Source organism: Apium graveolens, chromosome 4 (genome assembly GCF_009905375.1).
Source record: "Apium graveolens cultivar Ventura chromosome 4, ASM990537v1, whole genome shotgun sequence".
Taxonomy (NCBI): domain Eukaryota; kingdom Viridiplantae; phylum Streptophyta; class Magnoliopsida; order Apiales; family Apiaceae; genus Apium; species Apium graveolens.
In genome coordinates, this window is record NC_133650.1 from 273,254,741 (window position 1) to 273,279,367 (window position 24,627).

General features: G+C 36.4%; 2 protein-coding genes across 2 annotated transcripts; both read right to left on the bottom strand.

Moving 5' to 3' along the window:
* Positions 1-21,463: 21,463 nt before the first annotated feature.
* LOC141719651 (protein FAR1-RELATED SEQUENCE 3-like) lies at positions 21,464-22,264 on the bottom strand. The gene has a single exon (XM_074522032.1). The coding sequence runs from the start codon at positions 22,262-22,264 to the stop codon at positions 21,464-21,466; it is 801 nt and encodes a 266-aa protein (XP_074378133.1).
* Positions 22,265-22,777: 513 nt separating this feature from the next.
* On the bottom strand, positions 22,778-23,251 carry LOC141719652 (protein FAR1-RELATED SEQUENCE 5-like). Its single transcript, XM_074522033.1, has one exon. The coding sequence runs from the start codon at positions 23,249-23,251 to the stop codon at positions 22,778-22,780; it is 474 nt and encodes a 157-aa protein (XP_074378134.1).
* Positions 23,252-24,627: the final 1,376 nt, after the last annotated feature.

A 24,627-nucleotide genomic window follows, 5' to 3' on the forward strand; every position in this document is an offset into this window, starting at 1 on the left:
TTATCACAATCGAGAAGATTATTCATTGTAACCCTAGCAGCTCTCGTGATATTTGTTCATCACTGAGAGAGAACAGTTCCATACTGTTACAGAGTTTATTGTTTCAATAAAGTTTGTTTTCTGTTACTTGAGTTATTAAAGTTCGATTTGATTGTACTATACCCTGTATTCACCATAGTGTGTGTGTGATCTAACAAGTGGTATCAGAGCCTATCTGTTAATACACAAACAGTTTAAGATCCAAACACAATCATGTCTGAAGCAGAAACTCCAACTAAGCCCACCAAAGCCGAAGAACCTTTAAAGACACAAATTCAAAGCCGATATGAGACTATTAGAGTTCTCATATTGAGACCATCTGAATATGCCATTTGGAAGGTGAGGATGACCATGTTTCTGGAAGCTATAGATCCAGAATATCTTGATAGAATCAAGGAAGGGCCTCACAAACCAACCAAGCTCGTTGTTGCAGTTACAGGTGAAGCAGCAAAGTCTGTACCAAAGGAGAAGAGTGATTACACTGCTGAAGATATCGCATCAATTGCTAAGGATGCTAAGGTACGACACTTACTGCATAGTGCTATTGATAATGTAATGTCAAACAGGGTAATAAACTGTAAGACTGCAAAGGAGATATGGGATGCTTTGGAAACAAGATGTCAGGGAACGGATACAATCAAGAAGAACAGGAAGACAATACTCACTCAAGAGTATGAACACTTTGACTCAAAGGCTAATGAGTCATTGACTGATTTATATGATAGATTTGTCAAACTCTTGAATGATTTGTCACTGGTTAATAAGGAGTATGATCTTGAAGATTCAAACCTTAAATTCCTGTTAGCTCTTCCTGAATGCTGGGATTTGAAGGCAACAACAATAAGAGACAACTATAATCTTGATGAAACAACTCTTGATGAAATTTATGGAATGCTCAAGACTCATGAACTTGAGATGGAACAAAGAAGCAAGAGGAAAGGAGGAAAGTCAAGGATAGTTGCTCTTAAGGCTGAAGAAGAATCCCCCAAGGCAGCTACCTCAAGGAAAGACAAGGGTAAAGCTCTCTTCACAAAGTCTGATACTGAGTCATCAAGTTTTGAAAGTGATGATGACTCAGAATCTGACAGCTTGCCTGAGACGGATGTTGATGAAGAGATGATGAAGCTGTGTGCTCTTATGGTGAAAGGGATCGCAAAGATTGCATACAGGAAGTTCAGGAAGGGAAAGAAGTTTTCCAGGAAAGGCACAAGTTCTGATAAGAAGAATTTCAGAAAATCTGAGGGAAGAGGAGAAAAGTCTGACAGAGGAGATTATACAAATGTCAAATGCTACAACTGTGGTGAGAAAGGCCACATATCTCCTGATTGCAAGAAAGTGAAAAGTGACAAAGGCAAGGCTCTTGTCACAAAGAAGAAAAGCTGGACAAACACCTCAGATTCTGAAAGTGAGGAGAACTATGCCTTGATGGCAAATGCTGACAAGGAAAGTGCTGAAAGCAGTTCCGAAGCTGCTGAATTAAAGGTACCACAAACTACTTATGCTTTTCATACTGATGATATTAATGAGTTGAGAAGATATCTTAAAACAATGTTCATTACTTATAGAGATCAAACTTTAACATGTGAAAGATTAACTTCTGAAAATTTTGCTTGCAAAAAGAGGAATGATTATTTAGAAAAAGAGTTAGTCATGTTCCATCAAACTCAGAAAGATAGAGATGATGCTTTCTATGTTAGGGATGAAGTGCTTAAAATGAATGAATCTCTAAAAGCCGAGTTAGAAAAGGAAAGAGAGATTATCAGGACTTGGACTAACTCTGGCAGAACAACTCAGAATTTGTTAAGTAGTGAAAACTGGAAAGAGGGCTTAGGTTATGGAGAGGATAAGAATGATAAAGGAATTGTAGATATTAAGCCTGTAGTTGTTAAACAAAAGCCAAAGTTAAAACCTGTTAAGTTTGTAGTTGTAAAGTCTAATAATGAGAAATCAGAAGTTAAAAAGGAATTAACTTCTGACAAACTAAAACAGGAAAAGACAACTGAAGTAAACGTAGGCTTAATGACTAAGAAGCAGCTTAAGCATAAGCTGAAAGATGTTAAGAATGCAAACAAGGCAAAATCACCTAGGAAAAATAGGAATGGAAAGGAAGGTGTGAATAAAAGTAATGATTATAAGCCTGTTCCTGAAGCTCCTAGGAAAATGTGTCATAACTGTGGAAGTTTTAACCATCTGACTTCTTTTTGCAGGAAAAATAAGAACATAAACTCCTTACCTGCAAAGTCAGGAGTTAAGAGTCAGTCTGTTAGATATAAGCCACAAAATCCTTGTTTTCATTGTGGTAGTTTATGGCATTCCATTTATACTTGTAAGGAATATCATAGTCTGTACTATGATTATTATCAAATAAAACCTTCTTTAAAGAATAACAGACTTAATAAGGCCAAAGGATCCAAGCTTGTCTGGGTCCTTAAAACTAATCATTAGTGGTCTTTGTAATTGCAGGGCAACAGGAAAAACATCATAGTTTTGGACTGTGTATGTTCAGGACATATGACTGGAAATAAAGCCCCGCTATCAGACTTTGTGGAGAAGGCTGACCCAAGTGTTTCTTATGGAGATGGCAACATTGGAAAAACATTGGGATATGCAATATCAATCTTGGGAATGTCATCATTAAGAAAGTAGCTCTGGTCTCAGGACTTAAACACAATCTGCTGAGTGTTAGTCAAATCTGTGACAGAGGTTATCATGTGGATTTCTTTGAAGAACACTGTGAAGTTGTAAGTAAATCTACAGGCAAAGTTGTTCTGAAAGGATACAGGCGTGGTAACATCTATGAAGCCAAGCTTTCAACAAATACTGATGGTTCTGCAATCTGTCTGATGAGTAGAGCATCAATTGAAGAAAGCTGGAATTGGCACAAGAAACTCTCTCATTTAAATTTCAACAATATAAATGAGTTGGTTAAGAAAGATCTTGTGAGAGGACTGCCAAAGTCAGTATTTGCTCCTGATGGCCTTTGTGATTCTTGTCAGAAGGCCAAACAAAGGAAATCTTCATTCAAGAGCAAGACTTAATCATTAATTCTTGAGCCTTATCACCTACTATATGTTGATATATTTGGTCCAGTAAATGTCATGTCTATTGTAAAGAAGAAATATGCTATGGTCATAGTAGATGAGTTCACCAGATACACATGGGAGTATTTCTTGCACACAAAAAGTGAAACTGCATCTATCTTGATTGATCATGTCAAGCAACTGGATAAATTGGTCAAGGACTCAGTGAAGATAATAAGAAATGATAATGGTACTGAGTTCAAGAATCTGATAATGGAAGAGTTCTGCAAAAACCATGGAATCAAGCAGGAATTTTCTGCTCCTGGAACTCCACAGCAAAATGGAGTTGTTGAAAGGAAGAATAGAACTCTCATTGAAGCTGCACGTACAATGCTTGATGAAGCAAAGCTTCCAACTTATTTCTGGGCTGAAGCTGTGCAGACTGCTTGTTTTACTCAGAATGCAACACTCATCAACAAGCAAGGAAAGACACCATATGAGATGGTGAAGAAAAAGAAGCGAAATCTGAAGTATTTTCATGTATTTGGATGCAAGTGTTTTGTTCTTAAGACTCATCCTGAACAGCTATCCAAATTTGATCTAAAAGCTGATGAAGGAATCTTTGTTGGATATCCACTTTCACAAAAGCCTTTAGAGTCTATAACTTGAGAACAAGAGTGGTCATGGAATCCATCAATGTCTCTTTTGATGATAAGAAGATTACTGGATTTGAAGATTTTATTGATCATGATCAGCTGAGATTTGAAAATGAAGACTCAAATTCTGATACTGAAAATCCTGACAAACTAAATCCTGATACTGCAAGCTCTGATGGATTAAACTCTAATGTTATTGAAACTGTGGTGACTACGCCAAAGGAAGATGCACCTATGCAGGGGGAGCATACTCAAGATATAACCACATCTCAAGAAGCATCAGAACATACATCTGGCTCTTCAAGTTCTGATTCGTCAAGTTCTGATAAGCCAAATTCTGATAGTTCTGAAAATCTAAATTCTGAAGAATCCAACTCAGAGAGCATAGTTTCAGGGGGAGCATCAGAAAATGTTAATGAAGACAGCATGGATCATGGGGGAGCATCCAATTATAGAGAAAACCTTCCATCTGCGAGGAAGTGGACTAAATCACATACACCTGATTTGATAATTGGAAATCCTGATGCAGGTGTCAGAACTAGAACATCTACTTCAAGTGAATGTCTTTACAATTCTTTTCTTTCTCAGACTGAGCCAAAGAAAGTGGAAGAAGCTCTTCAAGATGCTGATTGGGTGCAAGCAATGCAGGAAGAGTTAAATGAATTTGAAAGAAACAAAGTCTGGACCCTAGTGCCAAGACCAAAGAACAGATCTGTTGTTGGTACAAAATGGGTATTCAGAAACAAAACTGATAGTGATGGCATAATTACAAGGAATAAGGCAAGGCTGGTTGCAAAAGGATATTCTCAACAGGAGGGAATTGATTATGATGAAACATTTGCACCAGTTGCTAGATTGGAAGCCATAAGGATATTTTTGGCTTATGCTGCTCTCAAAAAGTTTACTGTCTTTTAAATGGATGTGAAAAGTGCTTTTCTCAATGGAGAATTGGAGGAATAAGTATATGTTGAACAACCTCCAGGCTTTGTAGATTCCAAATATCCAGATTATGTCTACAGGCTTGATAAAGCACTTTATGGACTTAAGCAAGCTCCAAGAGTATGGTATGAGACTTTGGCTCCGTTTCTTCTGGAAAGTGGATTTAACAGAGGAACTATAGACAAAACAATGTTCTACCTCAACCATGGAAAGGACTTACTTCTGGTGCAGATTTATGTTGATGATATCATTTTTGGTTCTACAAATGACAGACTTTGCAAGAAGTTTGCTAAACTGATGCAGTCAAGATATCAAATGAGTATGATGGGGGAACTTTGCTATTTTCTGGGCCTTCAAGTCAAACAGAATGAAGAAGGCACTTTTATTTGTCAAACTAAGTACACCAGAAATTTGCTGAAGAAATTTGGAATGCAAGATTGTTCAAGTGCATCCACTCTCATGGCCACTGCAACAAAACTGGACAAGGATACTGGTAAATCAGTAGATATTACTGATTACAGAGTATGATTGGCTCACTACTCTATCTAACTGCTAGTAGACCTGATATCATGTATGCTACCTATCTTTGTGCAAGATTACAAGCAGATCCAAGAGAACCTCACTTAACAGCTGTGAAAAGAATCTTCAAGTATCTTAAGGGAACAGCTGATCTGGGATTGTGGTATCCCATAGAATCAGATTTTAAACTAATAGGTTACTCAGATGCAGATTTTGCAGGTTGCAAAATTGACAGGAAAAGCACAAGTGGAAGCTGCCAATTTCTTGGAGGCAGATTGGTTTCTTGGTTTAGCAAGAAACAAAAGTCAATTTCCACATCAACTGCAGAAGCAGAGTACATTGCTGCAGGAAGCTGTTGTGCACGGATTCTTTGGATGAAGAATCAGTTACTGGATTATGGGTTAACATATTTCAAAATCCCTATTTACTGTGATAATCAAAGTGCTATTGCTATGACAGGTAATCCAGTTCAACACTCAATGACAAAGCACATCAGCATCAGGTACCACTTCATAAGGGAACATGTGGATGAAGGTACAGTGGAATTGCACTTTGTTCCAACAGATCAACAACTAGCAGATATCTTCACAAAACCATTGTGTGAAGCTACTTTTACAAGATTAGTAAATGAACTTGGAATGGTTTCAGGTTCTTTCTCTAAATCTGCTTAGTTTTGTTCTGATGCATCAGACTTTATGATCAGTATTTACAGAAATTACTCTCTTTGTGTATTCTGTGCTTAATTGAAAATTGCTTAAGTAATGACTGGTGTCTGATGTGACTATCTAAACTCTGATAGTGATATGTCTGTTTACGTAACTATTTTATCCTATGAGGATACTTATACTAGATGCTGACCTAGTAGTCTTCAATATACTAGAGATCCCATGTTAGAAGTAATTATTTATGTGGAAATCCATTGACACAAGCAAATTCTGATATTGAGCTTAGTTAAGTTTACTCTGTCTATCTTATTACTAAGTCAAAAACTAGAATAATGCTTCTCATATGTCAAGTTCTGGTGTTAGTAAATCTGCTGAATGTACTAAGTGCTGATAAACCTCACTTATCAAAAGAAAAAGGAAAAAGAAAAAGAAATAAAATCAGGTACTCCTTTGAGGTCTAGAGTAAAAATGTGGAAGGGACGACCCAAGTACATTGCTGGTATTAAGTAATATGCATCAGAAAAGCAAAATATTTTCTTGGTGACTTCTCACACTCTATGATTACTGGAGAAATACTCTGATAATAGCATAAATTCTGATAAGCAGTCGTGACTCACTTACACTGAGAAGCCACTGTAAAATGGAATTTAAAAAGATGCACAAAATTAGCACAAAATAGTTTAGGTGGATTCAAGCATGAACTCATTCAATAGTAGGCTTCAGAATAATGACAGATTTTTAGTAAAGTTTTAGTTATGCCTTATTTCTAAGATGTACTGAAGTGAATCAGACTTTACTCTTTGTCTGATATTTAGCTTAATGCACACACTAAACACTCCATATGAATGATGAAAATTACTGTGGTGATCTATGTTATTTTAGATGAACATTTTATGTGTCTCATTGCATAAATTCTGAGGACAAGTTCTGTTGAACGTTCTGATGATTAAGTTCTGAAGAATCTATATCAGAATTTGTGTGAAGAATTACAAAGATAGGCATTCATTTTTCGAGTTAAGAAATCATGTTCTGATAACTGTTAAGTTCTGATATAAGTCTAAGTTCTGATATTAAATTATGATCCTTTACTTGACTTATTTGTGGATAAAATCTAAAAACGGTCTCATTTTAAATCAGAATATGTTTAGGTAGAATATTAACAGTCAATCTAATTAGGGTTAGTACAACATTTACATGCATAGTAATTTTTACTTGTTACTTGTGCGCATTAAACCCTGTCTTACACTTCCAATGACTGTTTTTCGTCTTCCCAGTCTAGGGAGACGAGGTAGAATTATTTCTACCTGTCAGCATTAAATTTCCTTGCGTCTCCTGGCATTCTCTTGCCTATATAAACCAACACTTCACATCAGCCTATACATCAATTCTTTCCTCAAACACTTACTCTCTTTTCCCCCATATACAAAACATCATGGTTAACTACAATATGTTTTTAAACTATGAGACCTTCAACATGGAGTTAAGCCGTGAGGGATGGCAGCAGGAATGGCACGTCACTGCCATTCCTGAGGAGATTTGGGACTCGGTTCCCCAGGAGGTTCTCACCCACCTCCTGTTCTTTTACATGGACTACCATCGCCATCTGGAGCGATTGGAGGAAGAAAGGCTGGAAGCTCTCCACCAGCAAGAGCGAATCATCAGACTCGCTATTCTTTTTGTAGAGAGTAGGAAGAAGAAATAATTTATTTTCTTCTTCCTGTTTTTCTTCATTGTCAGCCTTGCCCTGCTTCTTGAGCTAGGACTAAGGCTGTTGATGTTAGGTTTAGAAGCTTAGGACAATCTTGTAAAGCTCTGATGTAATTTAAATTTCATGAATGTATTCTCTTAATATATTAATGGAATTTCTACTTTTTGCAAGTTTTTGTCTCTGAGATGTTTGTAATTTAAATGCACTGATAAATCCTGATATATATTCATATTCTGATGACCATTTCATTTTTGATTTAAATTAAGTTCTGATCTTAAAATATCAGTACTTGTTTACTTGATTTATTTTGGTCATTCTCACACTCGATTTTGTTTTTCAGAATATTGGTTTTGCAGTGAAAATAATTGAATAAGTGGGAACAGTTTAAATTTTGAATTAAAACTGATTTACCTCAATTAATGGAATTACTGGGTAAGTGGAACGGTTTTTCCTTGAAAACTGCAAGTGGGTAAGTAATGATTACTGTTTTCCCGTGCCCATTAACTATTCATTATTGCTGCATGTCTGACAGGTGTCCAACGGTTATATTTTTTTTTACCAAGTATAAGTAAGAGAGAGAGAAGATTATACAATCTTTTATTTCCTTTTACACATTATCTCTCTTTCTTTGCTTTTACTCTCTCTCATCTCCTGACGTTGGTTTTTCATATAGACATTTTCTCAAACACCTAACAGGCAACTCTTACTTTTCGATTTTTCTCATGGCACCTAAGGATTTGATCATTGATGGAGCTAAGTTTGTTCCAAATAACTATGCTGCAATTCTTGATCATGCTGAAGCTCCGTCTGAGTTGTATTTTGTGCAAGATCTTCTTGCACACAGTGAAATTGGGTATGCATTGACCCAGCCTTCAGCCTTTTCAAGCCAACAAGTTCTGACGTTTTGGAAGACTGGGCATTTTGATAATGGTGGTACAACTGGTACTCCCAGTATTGTTTTTGAAGTGGATGATTCTGAACATGTGGTAACTCCTGGTACAATACGCAAGGCCTTACACTTACCAGAAGGCTGTATATTCTCCATACCGGAGGAATAAGATCTACAAGAGTTAATGGCAAGTTTGGGGTATGAGCAGAGTTTGGCTAAGCTTGGACAGTTGAAACGGGCTCATATCAGAAAGGAATGGAGCTTCTTCTTCGACTGCATCACTAAAGCCTTCGGGAATAAGTGTTCCAACTTTGATGCCATTCCTATAATGAGTCAGCACATCGGGTATGCTATCATTAACCAAACTCATTTTGATTTTGCAAATGTTGTGATAGGTTTTATTGGGGATATGATGACAGAAGATAGGAATGTTGTCTACTTTGCTAGATTTTGTCAGCTTATATATACTTTTTGTTGTGCTGATGCCCCTCAACCAGCCAGTTCTTTATATCCACCCTTTAAAATTGCAAAAAGAGCCTTTAATGACTTGGTAAATGCTGACCTTAAGAAAAATGTGGTTAGACCTTTACAGATTCCTCAGTCTGTAAAACAGATCTTGGTAAATGCTGATCCTCAAACCTATAGATCTGTTTATCCTGATGTTCAACCTACCACCACATCCCAAACACCACAGCAACCATTAGAACATACCACTCATACATCTATACCTCAGCCTTCCCTCAAAACATATCTCAAATCATATCTCTCAACTTCACAGACAGCTCAACCTTCATCCTCAGCACCTACTGTGAAGCCTTCATCTTCCAAGCCCAAGAGGACTAAGACTGTTTCTCCAACACCACAGAAGAGAAGGAGGATTGTTCTGAGAGATGAGTCTGATAGTGAGGAACATGTTTCTTTATCAGAACCTGTTGTTAAAGAAGCTGAGAAAGTTCCTTCTCAGAAGGATTCTGGAATTGGGGGATCTAAGCTTCTCAAAAGGCTTAGAATAATGACTTCTGCTGAACCTCCCAAGGAATCCCCACCTTCAAAGAGATACAAGAAACAGAGAGCTAAAAGGCCAGTTTCAGATGATGAGGAAGCAACAACTAAGGAAGGAGATCAGGAATCTCTGATCTCACAAGAACCAGAATCTGCTCAAGCCACTGCTTCTCCATTGACTCCAACTCATGAAGCTGCTACAGAAAAGGCCAACACACCATCTGTGTCTCTTGTTCATAAGACTGTATCTCCTGTTGATCCAGGCACAAGTGCTGAAATTGATATTCAGAAGCTGGTTGTGCCTGAGGTACTTTACTTAGAAGCTCCAACAGCAATTCATCCATCAACAACACCTGTTACTGATGCTACTCAAACTCCAGAATTATCTAATACACCTTCTCTGCATCTAGATGTTGATGATCAGAATATAGGTGAGCATCAGGATATGGCTGTTGATCAGAACTTGGAACCAGATCAGCACTTAGAGGATGATGCTGAAGCCTCAATTGCTTCTCATACTGTTGTTTTATCAGAAGATGTTGATTCTGTAAGTTCTGATGTTGCACATGCTGATGATACTGGTGATGCTCCTCCGAATGCAGATGCTGATGAAGCAGGTCCTTCAGGACATGCACCTCAGCCAACTGTTCACAAAAGTGAATTAGTTAAGAAGTTTGTTATAAGAGAAGCACCAGTGCCTTGGAGTGAAACTCCTGTAGGACAGGAGTGGACTAAGGAATGGAACTCAGTTATCTGTGTTCCATCTGCAAAGAATCTTGCTGAGCACTTGACAAAAGCTGATGAGATGTTAATTTCTGATGATTTCAAAACACAGCTTCGAGTCACTACATTGAGTACTAAACATATACAAGGTCTCCATTCCACTACTCATGCAGAGTTACATAAAATTCAGGAAGAATTAATCAAGCAAGAACAAGTTCAGAAACTTGACAAGAAAAAATTCTTCCAACCTACCTTTGACAGAGTTGCTTATATTGAGAAGACTCAAGAGAAACAACAATCTCAGATTGATGATATTTTGAAAAATCAAGCTTCTCAGTAATCTCAACTTAATGAAATCCAAGCCTCAGTGGAATTGCTTGTCTCTCTTCTCTTACCTGCTGATGCCAAAAAGGGGGAGAAAGTAATTAAGTCCCAATGCAAAACTGATAAGACACTGAAGGGGAAGGATGATGAAAAAGATGACCAAGGAACCTCTGGAATGGGTGGAGGTCATAGTCAAGGTAGAGGTTTCTCATCGAGAAAAGCTGAAATCACAAGTCACAGGATAAGTTCTGATGCTGAAAAAAGAATTACTTCTGCTACTGGTAAAAGGATAAGTTCTGATGAACTTTTAGATCTTCATGAAGAAATGTCAAGACAGTTATTTCTTAAAGAAAATCTAGGAATGGACTTGGAGAGTCTGATGGAAGAAGAAGCCAGACTTAAATCATAAAAAGTTAAATCTAAATCTGAAGCTTCTGGTAAAAAGAAACTTCCAACACTCAAAGGCATTGTGAAAAAAGAAAGGACAAATCCTGAAGCAACTGAGGCTAAATCACAACTGCAGATAGATCCAAGGTCCAAGGGCAAAGAGAAAGTTGGTGGACCTACCAAGGTTTATGTGCCTCCTGTGAATGAAGAAATTACTGATGAAGATGATGATCTTGCTCTGACTTCAAGAAAAGTTTCTAAGACAACCTCTGACATGGCTCAAGTTGTTCAGAGTCAAGAGATAGTTAATTCTGATATCTCAAAGAAGCAAGTAACCTCTGACATAGCTCAAGTTAACTTGATATCAGAAGATATATCAAAGGAAACCTCTGACATTGCTCATGTTAAACCTTCAAAGAAACTCCTACCAGGATTCACTAAAGCCAAACAGACTCAACCTTTGAAGACTGCTGCAAGTGGTTTTGAAGCAAGAGTGGTTACTGGAAAGGAAGCAGGAGATAAAACTGGATTGGGAAGTGCTGATGAAAGAAGAATACAGAACACAACAAATGATCCAACTTCCTTAAGTGAACCAGGTATTGGAGCAACTCCTGAAAGATTGAATCAACTAGAATCTGTACAAATGGTGTACCATACCTACTTGAAAGAACACATCTTATTGTACTTCATGACAGATGGTAGGGTTTATCATATAAGGGAAAATGCCATTCCACTGAAGTATTTTGAAGAGCTGGAACATGTATTATTCTTACTTCAAGTGAATGACAAAATAACAGAAAGTGCTGCAAACTTTTTGAAGAGTCAAATTCAGAAACATAAAAAGCTTTATTCTGTTAAGTCTGACAGCACATATCTTCCAAAGTACAGAGATCACAAGGGTGATATTGTTGAGATGAAGCCCAACACTGCTAAGATTATAACTACCTTTCTGGGTTACAGGGCTGTGGAATTCAATCTTGAGTCTGACAAAGCATATTTGATCAGACTGGATCAGGATATAAGGAAAGCTAGAATTAATGATCTCAGGGCTGCAATCTTTCAAATTGGTGAAGATACTGCAGAACTTAAAGATGTTAAAAGGAGGATGATTGATGAACTCAGATATGCTGAGAGATGTTTGTTGAAGAACTATCTCAGAACAACTCCTAACATCAGAGAGATCAGAAGATGAAGCCAAGTCAAGATCTACAACTGCTTAAATTCTGATATGAATACAGACTGGAGTTGTTATCAGAAGTTAAAGATTGGTAAAGCTTTAAGTACTTTAAGTTATAGTTATCTAGTCAAATTCTCATGCATTTGTACTTAATGTTTTTGACATCATCAAATATTTGTTAAACTTGTATATTATGCTAATTTACAAGTTGGGGGAGATTGTTAGATATATTTAATAATGTCATGGCTAATGTGATTTATGTTTAGTTTTCAGATCTTACTTAAACAGGATAAATCAGTACTTACTGGAAGTCAGGATTTAAGGATATCAGTACTTAAATTATCAGGAGATAATCATCAGAAGATGGATATCAGAACTTAAGTACTGAAGGACGTTCAGATAAGGAAAGCAGTTGGTTAAAGGAAAGAAGATCGAGACAAACATAAGAAGAGATATGCACGAAGAAGGAATTCTATGAAGAATAGAATACTTGGAAGAAAAGATATCTGATTGATATATTTTAGGAAGCAGAATTATATTCCATATCAATTAGCAATTATCTTGTAACTGTATAGTATATAAACACAGACATAGGGTTTACACTATAAGTGTTATCACAATCGAGAAGATTATTCATTGTAACCCTAGCAGCTCTCGTGATATTTGTTCATCACTGAGAGAGAACAGTTTCATACTGTAACAGAGTTTATTGTTTCAATAAAGTTTGTTTTCTGTTACTTGAGTTATTAAAGTTCGATTTGATTGTACTATACACTGTATTCATCCCCCTCTACAGTGTGTGTGTGACCTAACATTCATCACGGGGGGTTTGACACGAAAGTTAAGAAAAAGTGTAATTTATTGAGAAAAAAAGAAGAGAAAAGTGGGTAAAGTTGTGAGACCGATCAATTTTTAATGTATATAATGAGTATAGTGGAATAAAAGAGTGGATGTATTTGAATTGTATATTAGAAAAATTTACTATTTTTTTAACGTAGAAATTGAGAAGAACATCCAAAACGAAAAGTGTATAGAAATGACCGAGAGAGATGGAGTAACTTCTTCCAAAGTTTAGTTGTTTTCACTAAAGTTAAAATGATTATAGCTATTGCTATAATCTGAGACCAAAAAATGCATTTTGGTGCTAAAATAGGACTTAAAATCCAATGTTAGTTTTATTTTACAATCAAATAATTCCAAATTTAGTAAAGTTTTGTTTCTCTCTCCTAAATTTCATTTAAAGTAAATTAACATACATCCGATTTATAGTTATTTAACGCTATGTCAAGGAAAACAATTGCTATATTGGATCCTATATATAAGATCAACTATCCATTTCGGCATTTATAGGATAAATATAGCTATGCATTAGAATTGAATTTTTTTAATTTGGTTTTATATTCTAGCCGTAGGATTAGGTACGGCTATGCTTTGTATTTTCTCTTACAAACAAAATCAACAAGTACAGCACAAGCGAAGCGATGTACATCTTATTAGGGGTGTATGCGGTTTGGATCGGATCGGATCGGTTTTGGGGTAAAAGTCGAACCAAACCGTGAAGAGCAGTTTTAAAAAATTGTCATCCGCAATCACATTTTCGGTTGTGGTTAACTGCGTCAATTGCGGTTGCGAATTTGCGGTTATTGCGGATCGGTTTGCAGTTCAACCACTTATTTTAAAATAATTAATAATTTGTAAAAAAATAAATTCGGAATATTAATAAATTCAAGTTTAAGTTACGTGATAAATTTACATTCAAAAATAAAATACAAACTAATGATATGTATGGAGTAATAATATTAAAAACATATAAAAATATGGAGGCGAGAGAAAAGAAAAAAAGAAAATGATAAAAAATTACATGTTGATTACATTTTTCATTTGTTTAGTTATATATCTTACAATGATTGTGAATCTTATGAACGAAGTCTTAACATTGACCTAAAATTAGTTAATAAATGTGTACACTTATTAATTTATATGATATCAACTACATTTTTGGAAATATATTTTATTATAAATATATGTTGCGGGTTGCAGTTGCGATTTTGCGATTTTCAAGAATTTAAAACCTCATCCAATCCGCGAATGAGCGGTTTTTAAAATTTAAATCCACAACCAACCTTCGTTTCGCGACTATCCGCAAAATGTGGTGCGGTTGTGAGCGGTTGAATACGGTTGAGCGATTCGTCTGTACACCCCTACTGATCTTATCTTGTATAGTTGCTTGTTTCAGATTGAGCTAGGTAGCAATCAATGATTCAATAGCAAGTTCAAAATGAAGATGTACATAACTCCTAGTCTCCTACTAGTAGTAATATTTAGGTGTATTCATGAGCTAGCTATGAGCCTATGAAAGCTACAGCTTAGACCATCCGTCTAGTCACGAATTCCATTCAGTTGCCTGTTAAACACTACTGTAGAGTAGTATTTTTCACGCCAAATAAATTTAGTCATTCTTCCCTGGATTTTTTTATATCATACGAAAATTTAGTGTTTAAATTTAATTTAAGTACACGAACATGAAATATACAATCAAGATAGGGTTTTTCTTTTGTATTTATCCTTTAAATACATGATACAATGTGAGTTATACAAAAAAAATATTTGTAATTAAATATTCATATTTATTGTATGGGTGCCCTTCCACAGCCACAGGTGATTCTAATAACCACCTGCAGCATTGTTACATTATGGAAGCATAGCAGCGTTGCTTCAATGCGGGTTACGCATTGTTACATTACGGGAGCTCACCAGCTTTGACTCAATACGGCTTCCGCAATGCTTCATTATTGGAAACAATTTAGTTTTATTTTTAAATAATTGTAAAATAATAGATAATAAATATATAAATAATTTTAATTGATGTTTAAATTGCTAATGTATTTATTGTTTGGTTTTTATATTTTTATTTTGTATTTATATATTTCTGTTAATAAATTCTTTATTTTAACAAACTATTACTTAAAATTCGTGAAATTACAGAATAACCCCGGCCTCCGCAATGACCCATTGCGACCCCGCAATGAGTCATTGCGGCAGACGAGACCCGGATTTAACCCGTTTCTTCCTGAAATCCCTAATTTCATAATAACAAAAACCTAATTCTCATCTACTCCGGCGATTTCAGGGATTCCAAGCGATTTCAACATCTACTCCGGCGATTCAGCTACTCAGGTATGATTATCATCATCTACACACACGTATACATACACGTATACATACACATAGTTACATACTACCGCAATGACCCATTGCGCTCATAGTTTTTTATTAATTCTGCGATTCCATTTCCATTGTGTTTTTATCTTCATTACGTGCTGTGTTTTGAATGATTTGTCAATAATTTTTTTGTTTCATATTTCACTGTCTGCAAAGATTGATAAGGGTACTCTTGTTTTTGTTTGAGTTTTCTGCAAGATTCAAAATCCAAAATATACGATGCTGAAATTTCGATAATAATACTACAAAATTTATGATAACAAAAACATAATTAGAAAGATAAGGGGGTTTAGCTAGGGAAGGGGCTGGATAGGAGTTTTTATATGTCTTGGAAAGGGGATATATGCTTTAAAAAGATCAACTTGAAGTATTCTTGAATATACTCAAGATTGCAGTCTTATTGGGTTCTTAATCTTATATTCGATGTTTTCGAAATGTACTATTAATAGTTTGGCATAGTAAGTTGAGATATGTTGTATAAACGAATGCTTGTTGATTGATTGATTGGTTGTGGCTAGCTTATAAACAAATGAGTCATGCCGATTTTTCGGTAGGACTTAAAATAGAAAATAACGGTCTTATAAATGTTTCGTGTTTAAGTTGGGATTATATAGTATTTTTTATTGTGCACTTCGCAGTTACTATGGAGAATGAGTGCGGGCCTATTGTTGGATCACTCCTGACGATGCAGGATGATCATATTAGTACTGCCATATGGGCGGGAGGTGTGCGGGATAAGCTAAATGTACGGTAGTACACAGCTAATCATCAGCAGTGGATACTTTCAGATCCCCAACGTGAGTTGTTGAGCCAATGGGGTTTCTCGGCTTTCACGAACAATCGTTCAGTTCCTCAAAACGATATTCATTTGATAACGGTCTTAGTGGAAATGTACTAATTTGTAATCAATTTTCTCATTTATTTGAATCGTCACTGGCAATGTTTGTGATGTTTGTGTATGAATGCAATTGCAGGTGGAGGCCAGAGACTAACACCTTTCACTTTCCATTTGGTGAGTTGACCATCACCCTCGAGGATGTATACATGATTATGGGCCTCCCTGTTAAGGGTCGTTCAGTTACTCATAGGGAGCTTGACGCTCCGAAGGTATATTGGATGAGGGAATGGCAGGATGCAAGATTGGATGAGGTGGGGCGTAAAGATATGTATAGGGACGGGGTCAAGCTTTACAAATTAAGGGAACGATATGCGGAGCTACCAGAGGGGGGGCTAGAAGAGGATCTTGTGATTTATACACGAGCTTATCTTTTATACATCATTGGGGGCATATTGTTTCGTTCATCGAGTCGATATACCGTGCATCCGAGGTATTTACTTGTATTTTTTGCATTTCAGTTTTTAAATTTTAGTTTATAACATCTTAGTCCTTCACTTGTCCTTTTTTGTTGATTTTGCATATGAAGCCCTGTATTCTCATTTATTTTCAATTTGACACTATAATTCTTGTATTCTCATTTATTATCATGCCCTTATTTTGCCCTGTATTCTTACTTACTCTGTATTTCCTTTGTCGCAGGTACTTACAGCTCATCCAGGATTCACCTCGGATTAAATCGTATGCATGGGGAGCTGCTGTATTGAGCTATTTATTTAGAGGTTTGACCAAGGCTGCTCATAAGAGTGCAACAGCACTTAATGGATGCACGATGCTACTGATGTTATGGGCACACGAGAGGTTGTTACCTGGTGCTCCTAAGATTGCACCTAGGGTGGAGCTTGTTTGGCCGAGGGCTTTGGCATGGGCTGAGCCGAACCCTGATCGGAGGGAGAACCCTCACCACCATACAGGTACTGTTCTTTTTTGCATATTTACTATTTGAACTCTCCTTCGAATAAACATTTGCATGCTTTTGAACAATCCAATTTCATATGTTCCCTTATTGTTTTGCTTATAGGTCAGTACTGAGGGGATTTTGACCGATTTGAGATGAGTTGGCTGACATGGGAGCCTTATCGGTTATTCTTTGATGCGGTGGACTATTCTGAGGAGCAGTATGATATCGAGCTGATGGATGCTTCGTATATGAGTCTCGGTCGTATTCCACTTATTTGCTTCGAGATTGTCGAGTATGTCATGCCGGACAGAGTCTTGAGACGGTTCGGTATGCTGCAGCATATTCCAGATGATCCTATTGATATGTCTGCTCTGCGGAGGGACATGTTATCTCGTTGGCAGAGGGACCAGCATATGACTACTCTGAGACAGTATCGGGATGAGTGGTATGCTTATCTTGATGGCCAGATAGAGCCCGTTGGAGAGGGGCAGTACGTGAGCATTGACCAGTATATGTACTGGTATAGGACCCATAGTAAGCTGAGGATTGCTCATTTTGTGGGTGTTGATTCACGCAAGATAGTGTCGCGTGACTGCTACTCTCAGCAAGACATGGTTGATGCGGTATGTTTTAGAGTTTAGTTTAATATTTGAATCCTGTATTCATTTATTTCATTGTTGCATTTTTATAGGGTGTTTAGGTAGATGATTAATAGTTAATGATTTATGTAGCTTGACTGTGGGATGAGGACATTGCATGTTATTCATAGCCATGATCCCCCAGACTGGTTCTATGAGTGCATTCCTGAGTTTCTGATTCGTTATGATCGAGTTAACACTGAGTGGAGGGGTCCTGCATTCAGTAGACCCAGTTTTGATAGACCCTCACGTGCACAGGATATGCATATTGATCCAAGTGCTCCTCCTTCACCGCATAAATGTACACGTGAGGTGCGTTTCATTTATGTCATTCCAAAATCCAGTCTACTATATTGAATGTGAATGTGTGTATGATCGTTATCTTATCGTGTTATTGCAGGAGTTTGCTTCTGATTCTCATGATTCACCTACACAGGCAGCCAGTAAACGTCCTCGTCAGGTACTTACTCGAGTAAGTTATTCGAGTAGTCTACTACATCGAATTATATGTAGTTTGATCGAGTTATTGACACCTAATGTAGGATGAGACTGTAGTCCCTAACGCTGCGGCTATCCCTGTACATGTCTCTCATCCTGTTCTAATTGAGGTACTTATTCATATTCAAGCATGTTATTCGCGTAGTCTAACTCTTTAGTTTTAAGATGTAAATAATGTTTGATACTTAATGCATTTGTAGGTTGCTGCTACTGCTCCCCCTGCTTCACAGTCGACCCCCTATCCTCCCCCATGTTGTTCAGTCTGATTTTGTTCAGTCTGAGGTACTACTCTTTAGTTTTGGAACTTTACTTTTTTTTACTATTGTGTGTCTTATACATATTCGAGTATGTTATTCGAGTAGTCTAACTCTTTAGTTTTAGAGGTGTATATAATGTTTGATACTCAATGCATTTGTAGGTTGCTGTTACTGCTCCCTCTGCTTCACAGTCGACCCCGCTATCCGCCCCCCATGTTGTTCAGTCTGATTTTGTTCAGTCTGAGGTACTACTCTTTAGTTTTAGAGCTTTACTTTTTTTTACTATTGTGTGTCTTATACATATTCGAGTATGTTATTCGAGTAGTCTAACTCTTTAGTTTTAGAGGTGTATATAATGTTTGATACTCAATGCATTTGTAGGTTGCTGCTATTGCTCCCCCTGCTTCACAGTCGACCCCCCTATCCGCCCGCCTGTTGTTCAGTCTGAGGTACTACTCTTTAGTTTTAGAGCTTTACTTTTTTTTACTATTGTGTGTCTTATACATATTCGAGTATGTTATTCGAGTAGTCTAACTCATTAGATTTAGAGGTGTATATAATGTTTGATACTCAATGCATTTGTAGGTTGCTGCTACTGCTACCCCTGCTTCACAGTCGACCCCCCTATCCGCCGCCCCTGTTGTTCAGTCTGATGTTGTTCAGTCTGAGGTACTACTCTTTAGTTTTAGAGCTTTACTTTTTTTTACTATTGTGTGTCTTATACATATTCGAGTATATTATTCGAGTAGTCTAACTCTTTAGATTTAGAGGTGTATATAATGTTTGATACTCAATGCATTTGTAGGTTGCTGCTACTGCTACCCCTGTTACTCCTACTACCGAGCGCACTTTTGGGAGATCTGAGTTGACTCTTGCTAATGAGTTGACTCCACTTGCAGGTGGCATGGTGAAATTCGGTAGTCATAGTGGTGTTATTCCTGATAGTTTGAGGATGATTCTTGATCTACGTATGTTGAATCATTCCATTTTTTATGTTTGATTCTTGTACGTATTTTAAATATGTGTTTGATTTGATACTCTTGAAATGTATTTGCAGATGGACACTGATGAAGACAAGTTGAAGGGTAAACTGAGGCGGGGTGGTCATGGGCGGTGTGCTGATATGACGAGGCCATTGAAAAACAGGATGATTTTTTAGCTATACAAGCACTGGTGGGGTAATAAGAATGATTTTATTTGGAGAGATCATAGAGGCACTGCTGAGCTTACTTGAGATTATGTCCAGGCCTTAAAGCCCGAATGTGATTTAGACAGCAATGTCGTGGATGCCAACATAGAGTTGTTGAAGGTTAGGGAGTCCATCTCGGGTCTGGAGCCCACGGCTAAGAAGTTCTTCTTTAACTTCAGCTTTTTCGTGCAACTGCTGTTAAAAGATTATTGCAAGAACTTGAAGGTAAAACAAAAAGTACTTTTTAGTTCATGTTTTACTAAGTTAATGATAATTGATAACTCTTTGATTTTGTAGTTCATTTGATCTTTTATAATTGTTTCAATGTTGCAGGCCCATCCCGAAGCTGAACTTTCAGATGTGCAGTTGGCCGGTCACAGACCTCAGCATTAAATCATTGCGGGAGATATCATATTTTACACATTTTACAGTTTAGTCACCCCGTAATGAATTATTGCTGCAGTGATCATACCCCGCAATGAGGCATTACACCATACTTCAGCATTGAATCATTGCGGGAGATGTCATATTTTACACATTTTACAGTTTAGTCATATAAAAATGACTATTTTAATGTCTAGTTGCCTTTGTTAATTAAAACACTTTTTTCGTATTTTTACACAAATACTGTATATTTTAAATATTTTAAGAATTTTGGTGTTGGAAAATATTTTAAAAATATTAATATTACTAAACTCACTTTTGTTAACAAAAAGAGGCAGTGAGTTTTGGGTGGAGCAGAGTACCCAGCAATGAGTCATTGCTGCAGTAAGGACCTCCAGCAATGTCTCATTGCTGGGTGCTCTGTCACTAGTTCGCATTGACTAATTTAATGTCTAGTTGACTTTGTTGATTAAATCACTTTTTTCAAATTTTTACATTAATACTGCATATTTTAAATATTTTAAGAATTTTGGTGTTGGAAAATATTTTTAAAATATTAATATTACTAAACTCACTTTTGTTAACAAAAAGAGGGAGTGAGTTTTGGGTGGAGCAGAGTACCCAGCAATGAGTCATTGCTGTAGTAAGGACCTCCAGCAATGTCTCATTGCTGGGTGCTCTGTCACTAGTTCGCATTGACTAATTTAATGTCTAGTTGACTTTGTTGATTAAATCACTTTTTTCAAATTTTTACATTAATACTGCATATTTTAAATATTTTAAGAATTTTGGTGTTGGAAAATATTTTAAAAATATTAATATTACTAAACTCACTTTTGTTAACAAAAAGAGGCAGTGAGTTTTGGGTGGAGCAGAGTACCCAGCAATGAGTCATTGCTGCAGTAAGGACCTCCAGCAATGTCTCATTGCTGGGTGCTCTGTCACTAGTTCGCATTGACTAATTTAATGTCTAGTTGACTTTGTTGATTAAATCACTTTTTTCAAATTTTTACATTAATACTGCATATTTTAAATATTTTAAGAATTTTGGTGTTGGAAAATATTTTTAAAATATTAATATTACTAAACTCACTTTTGTTAACAAAAAGAGGCAGTGAGTATTGGGTGGAGCAGAGTACCCAGCAATGAGTCATTGATGCAGTGTGACCTCTAGCAATGTCTCATTACTGGGTGCTCTGTCACAATTCTCTTACAATATTTTAAGTTGGATAATAAGAGTTTTGGTGTTGAAAATATTTTAAACAATATTAATATTAATAATAAGAGTTGGATAATATTTTTGTTAAAAAATAACATTAATATGCAACATTAATATTATGTATAAATTTAAATAACGTTAATATTATGGAACTTAAATAGAAAAGTTAAAAGAACTAATGTACTACTTGTCAACAATTGTTAGGTTAAAACCTAAAAATTTCTTCGATCATGCTCCTCCCTTAGGGGACAGTTTCTTGCATCATGTTCTCCTCCGATCGCCCCGCAATAATTGCACTTTCGAGGCTTGATCTTGATCTTTGAAGTTGTCGTCTCAATTCCACTTTTATATCTTTTTGTTTTCTTCCTTCCTTTAGTTTTCGACGTTGGAGGATCAAATATTGGATCATGTTGGTAGTCCTCTTGAATTTTCGCCTCATGGGTTCTTTCTCTATGCTCTTCATCCGCAAAAGCATCTTTCAAGTATCTCTTCTCTCTATCAATCACACCCATTAAGTATTTATACCGTGAAATAGAACAACTACCGGAAGCAGCTAAATCTTGAAAAGATTTGCACAATGCACCATACCTTAATGGTTGTGACGCACCATAATTACCAATACCGGGAGGAGCATATGGAAGAGGCCCCATAATTTTTTTTCCGTTCATTGTCCACCTACCCATGATGAGACTTTCCGGTATCTTGATTTTTTGTTTTTTGTCAAGATAACGGATTATGTGTTTGCAAATCATCCCGGAATGTTCAAATTTCTTACACGAGCATTCAATTTTTTCGTACATGAAAACCGTCACTCGATATTTTCTTCTGCAATTCTCCGGCAGGGTAGCCTTCTCAACCAAATACAGTTTCGACATATAAGTTCCATTGTTTTTGACACTGTTCACGATGTAACATGTACTTTTCATAAGCTTCTTTTGAAACCATTTAAACATTTCTTTCGTGTAGATTTCGGATGCATGCATTTCCAAGGATGAGTGCAAAACTAATCTCATTTCCAATTGTTCGTTGTCATAATCGGCTTTAACCTCCTTTAGATATTATGTCTCCAAAGCCTTTTGGGAGTTCTCAATGAATTCCTTCAAACCGGTAGATGATTGCACATATTCATCAAAAAAAGAATTTGTAGACTCGCTTCCTGAAGTTGTAGTCATGCCGGCGGAAAAATGTTGCTTCGTGTAAGCACCAATCCATTGAGTTCTAATAGCATACATGTCATTTAACCAAGCATGATCCTCAAGATCGTACTTCTCGACTAATTGCTCCCATTTACCTTCAAATTCTGTAGGTGTCAACGACTTGTACACACATGCATTAAACTTTGTCTTGAACTCCGGATAATTTGTGTACAAATAAGATAATTTCTCGGGAAACTTACTACTTATATGCCATGTACAATACGTATGCTTTGTTTGTGGCATAGGCATGACCTCGGAAATGGCATTTCCCAATGCAATGTCTTGATCAGTAATAATTGTTCAAGGCGGTTTATTGTCGACGACTTCCAATCATGTCCTCAAAACCCACTTATACGATGCCTCAGTCTCATCCCTTACAAGTGCAAATCCAAATAGTATATTTTGATAATGGTGGTTTACGCCCGTAATAGGTATGAAAGGCATACAATACCTATTCGTCCGGTAAGTTGAATCAAATGTAACCACATCACCAAAATTCTTGTACGCGTTTATGGACCGAGGATCAACCCACACCAAACCCCATACACGATTCTCATCATGTACATCCACCCGATAAAAGAAATTACCAAAACTATTTTCTTGTAGTTCTCGTAACAAAAGTAATCCACACACCGCATCACCCGAATCAAAAACTCGGCACCGAATATCACGTATGACATTACGTACGTCTTTATTAGAAAAACCAAGATTTTCAACACCCCCCTTTGTCTCGCTAAGAAACTTCATTACTTTGCCCGTCTCAATTCCCGATTTGTTAAACAATTCAATCAATGATCGCGTCATAGGATCTATGTTGAGTGATCTTTGAAAAATTGAACTTTTTCCGGCGATACCAATTTATGATTGTGTTCTAAATCCACCGAACTAATTTGCCATTTGTCCATCTTCACTTTGTGAACGACACACATTCGAGCACCACAATTCGTTCGTGGAATTACCTCTCTAACTCGTTTTCCTTTACCAAAATCCAACGGCGTCGCTCCTACCCTTCCACCTTTTCGACAAATAAACAAACGGTATTCCTAATTATTATCTCGAATCCCTCTTTTCGACCATAATTCCTATAAAATGCTTCCGCATCATCCAATGTATCGAAAATCTTGCCGACATAAGGCACAATATCGTTACTATTCTTAAATCCATGATTCTTTTTCTCAACATTTTTCTCATCTTTTACGTCATCAACATTTTCACCGTCAAAATTATCACCACCAACGTTATCATCAACATTATGACGACCAACATTATCACCACCAACGTTATCATCAACATTATGACCGCCAACATTATTACCACCAACGTTATTATCAACATTATGAACACTAACATTATCAACATCAATATTATCACCACCAACATTATTCATATTATCATCACTATCAAGATTTACAATATCTTCATCAACAAATAACTTACGACGAGCTATGGGGTTTCGTCTAACGGGGGTATAATAATCGTAATTATCATTTTCACTAGAAGAGGAACTACAAGCTTTAAATAAAAAAGAAGCCATCAACAATCGAAAACTAACCTTTTGAGATCACCTTCAAGAATGAGCAAATTGAAAGTAAATTTGAAATTGTTGAAAGTATATTATAATTTGTAAAATGAGTAATAAGAAGTAAATGTTTAATCAAACAAAATTATCTCCAGTAATGAAACATTCCAACAATGAAACATTGCTGGAGTGACCCATTAAATATAACCACCAACCAGATTTTGGAGCCATTATAGCCGAGTTCCTGCCGCAATCACGCATTGCGGCCTCCCGCAATGAATCAATGCGGGAGTACTCTCGCATTGACCCATTGCTGCAGTAGTTCCTGCAGCATTGGGTCATTGCGGCAGGATAGTCAACAGTCTTACCCCTCAGCTTCCGCAACATTTTTTTTGTGCCTAAATTAAATTTTTGGTTTTCAAATAGTATTTCTGAATTTTTATGATTACAATATTTTGTGAGTTTTATGTTTTTAAAAATTGTCATATATGTTATTTTAGTTAAAAAATCAAATTATCAATTTTAATAATAAAATTTATATTATTAATTTTATACTTTTTTGTGAATTCATACTTAATTTTTGTGCAAATATTAAATCAATATCATTTTTTGTGAATTTATACCTAATTTTTGTTTTTAAAATTTATATTAATAATTTTAT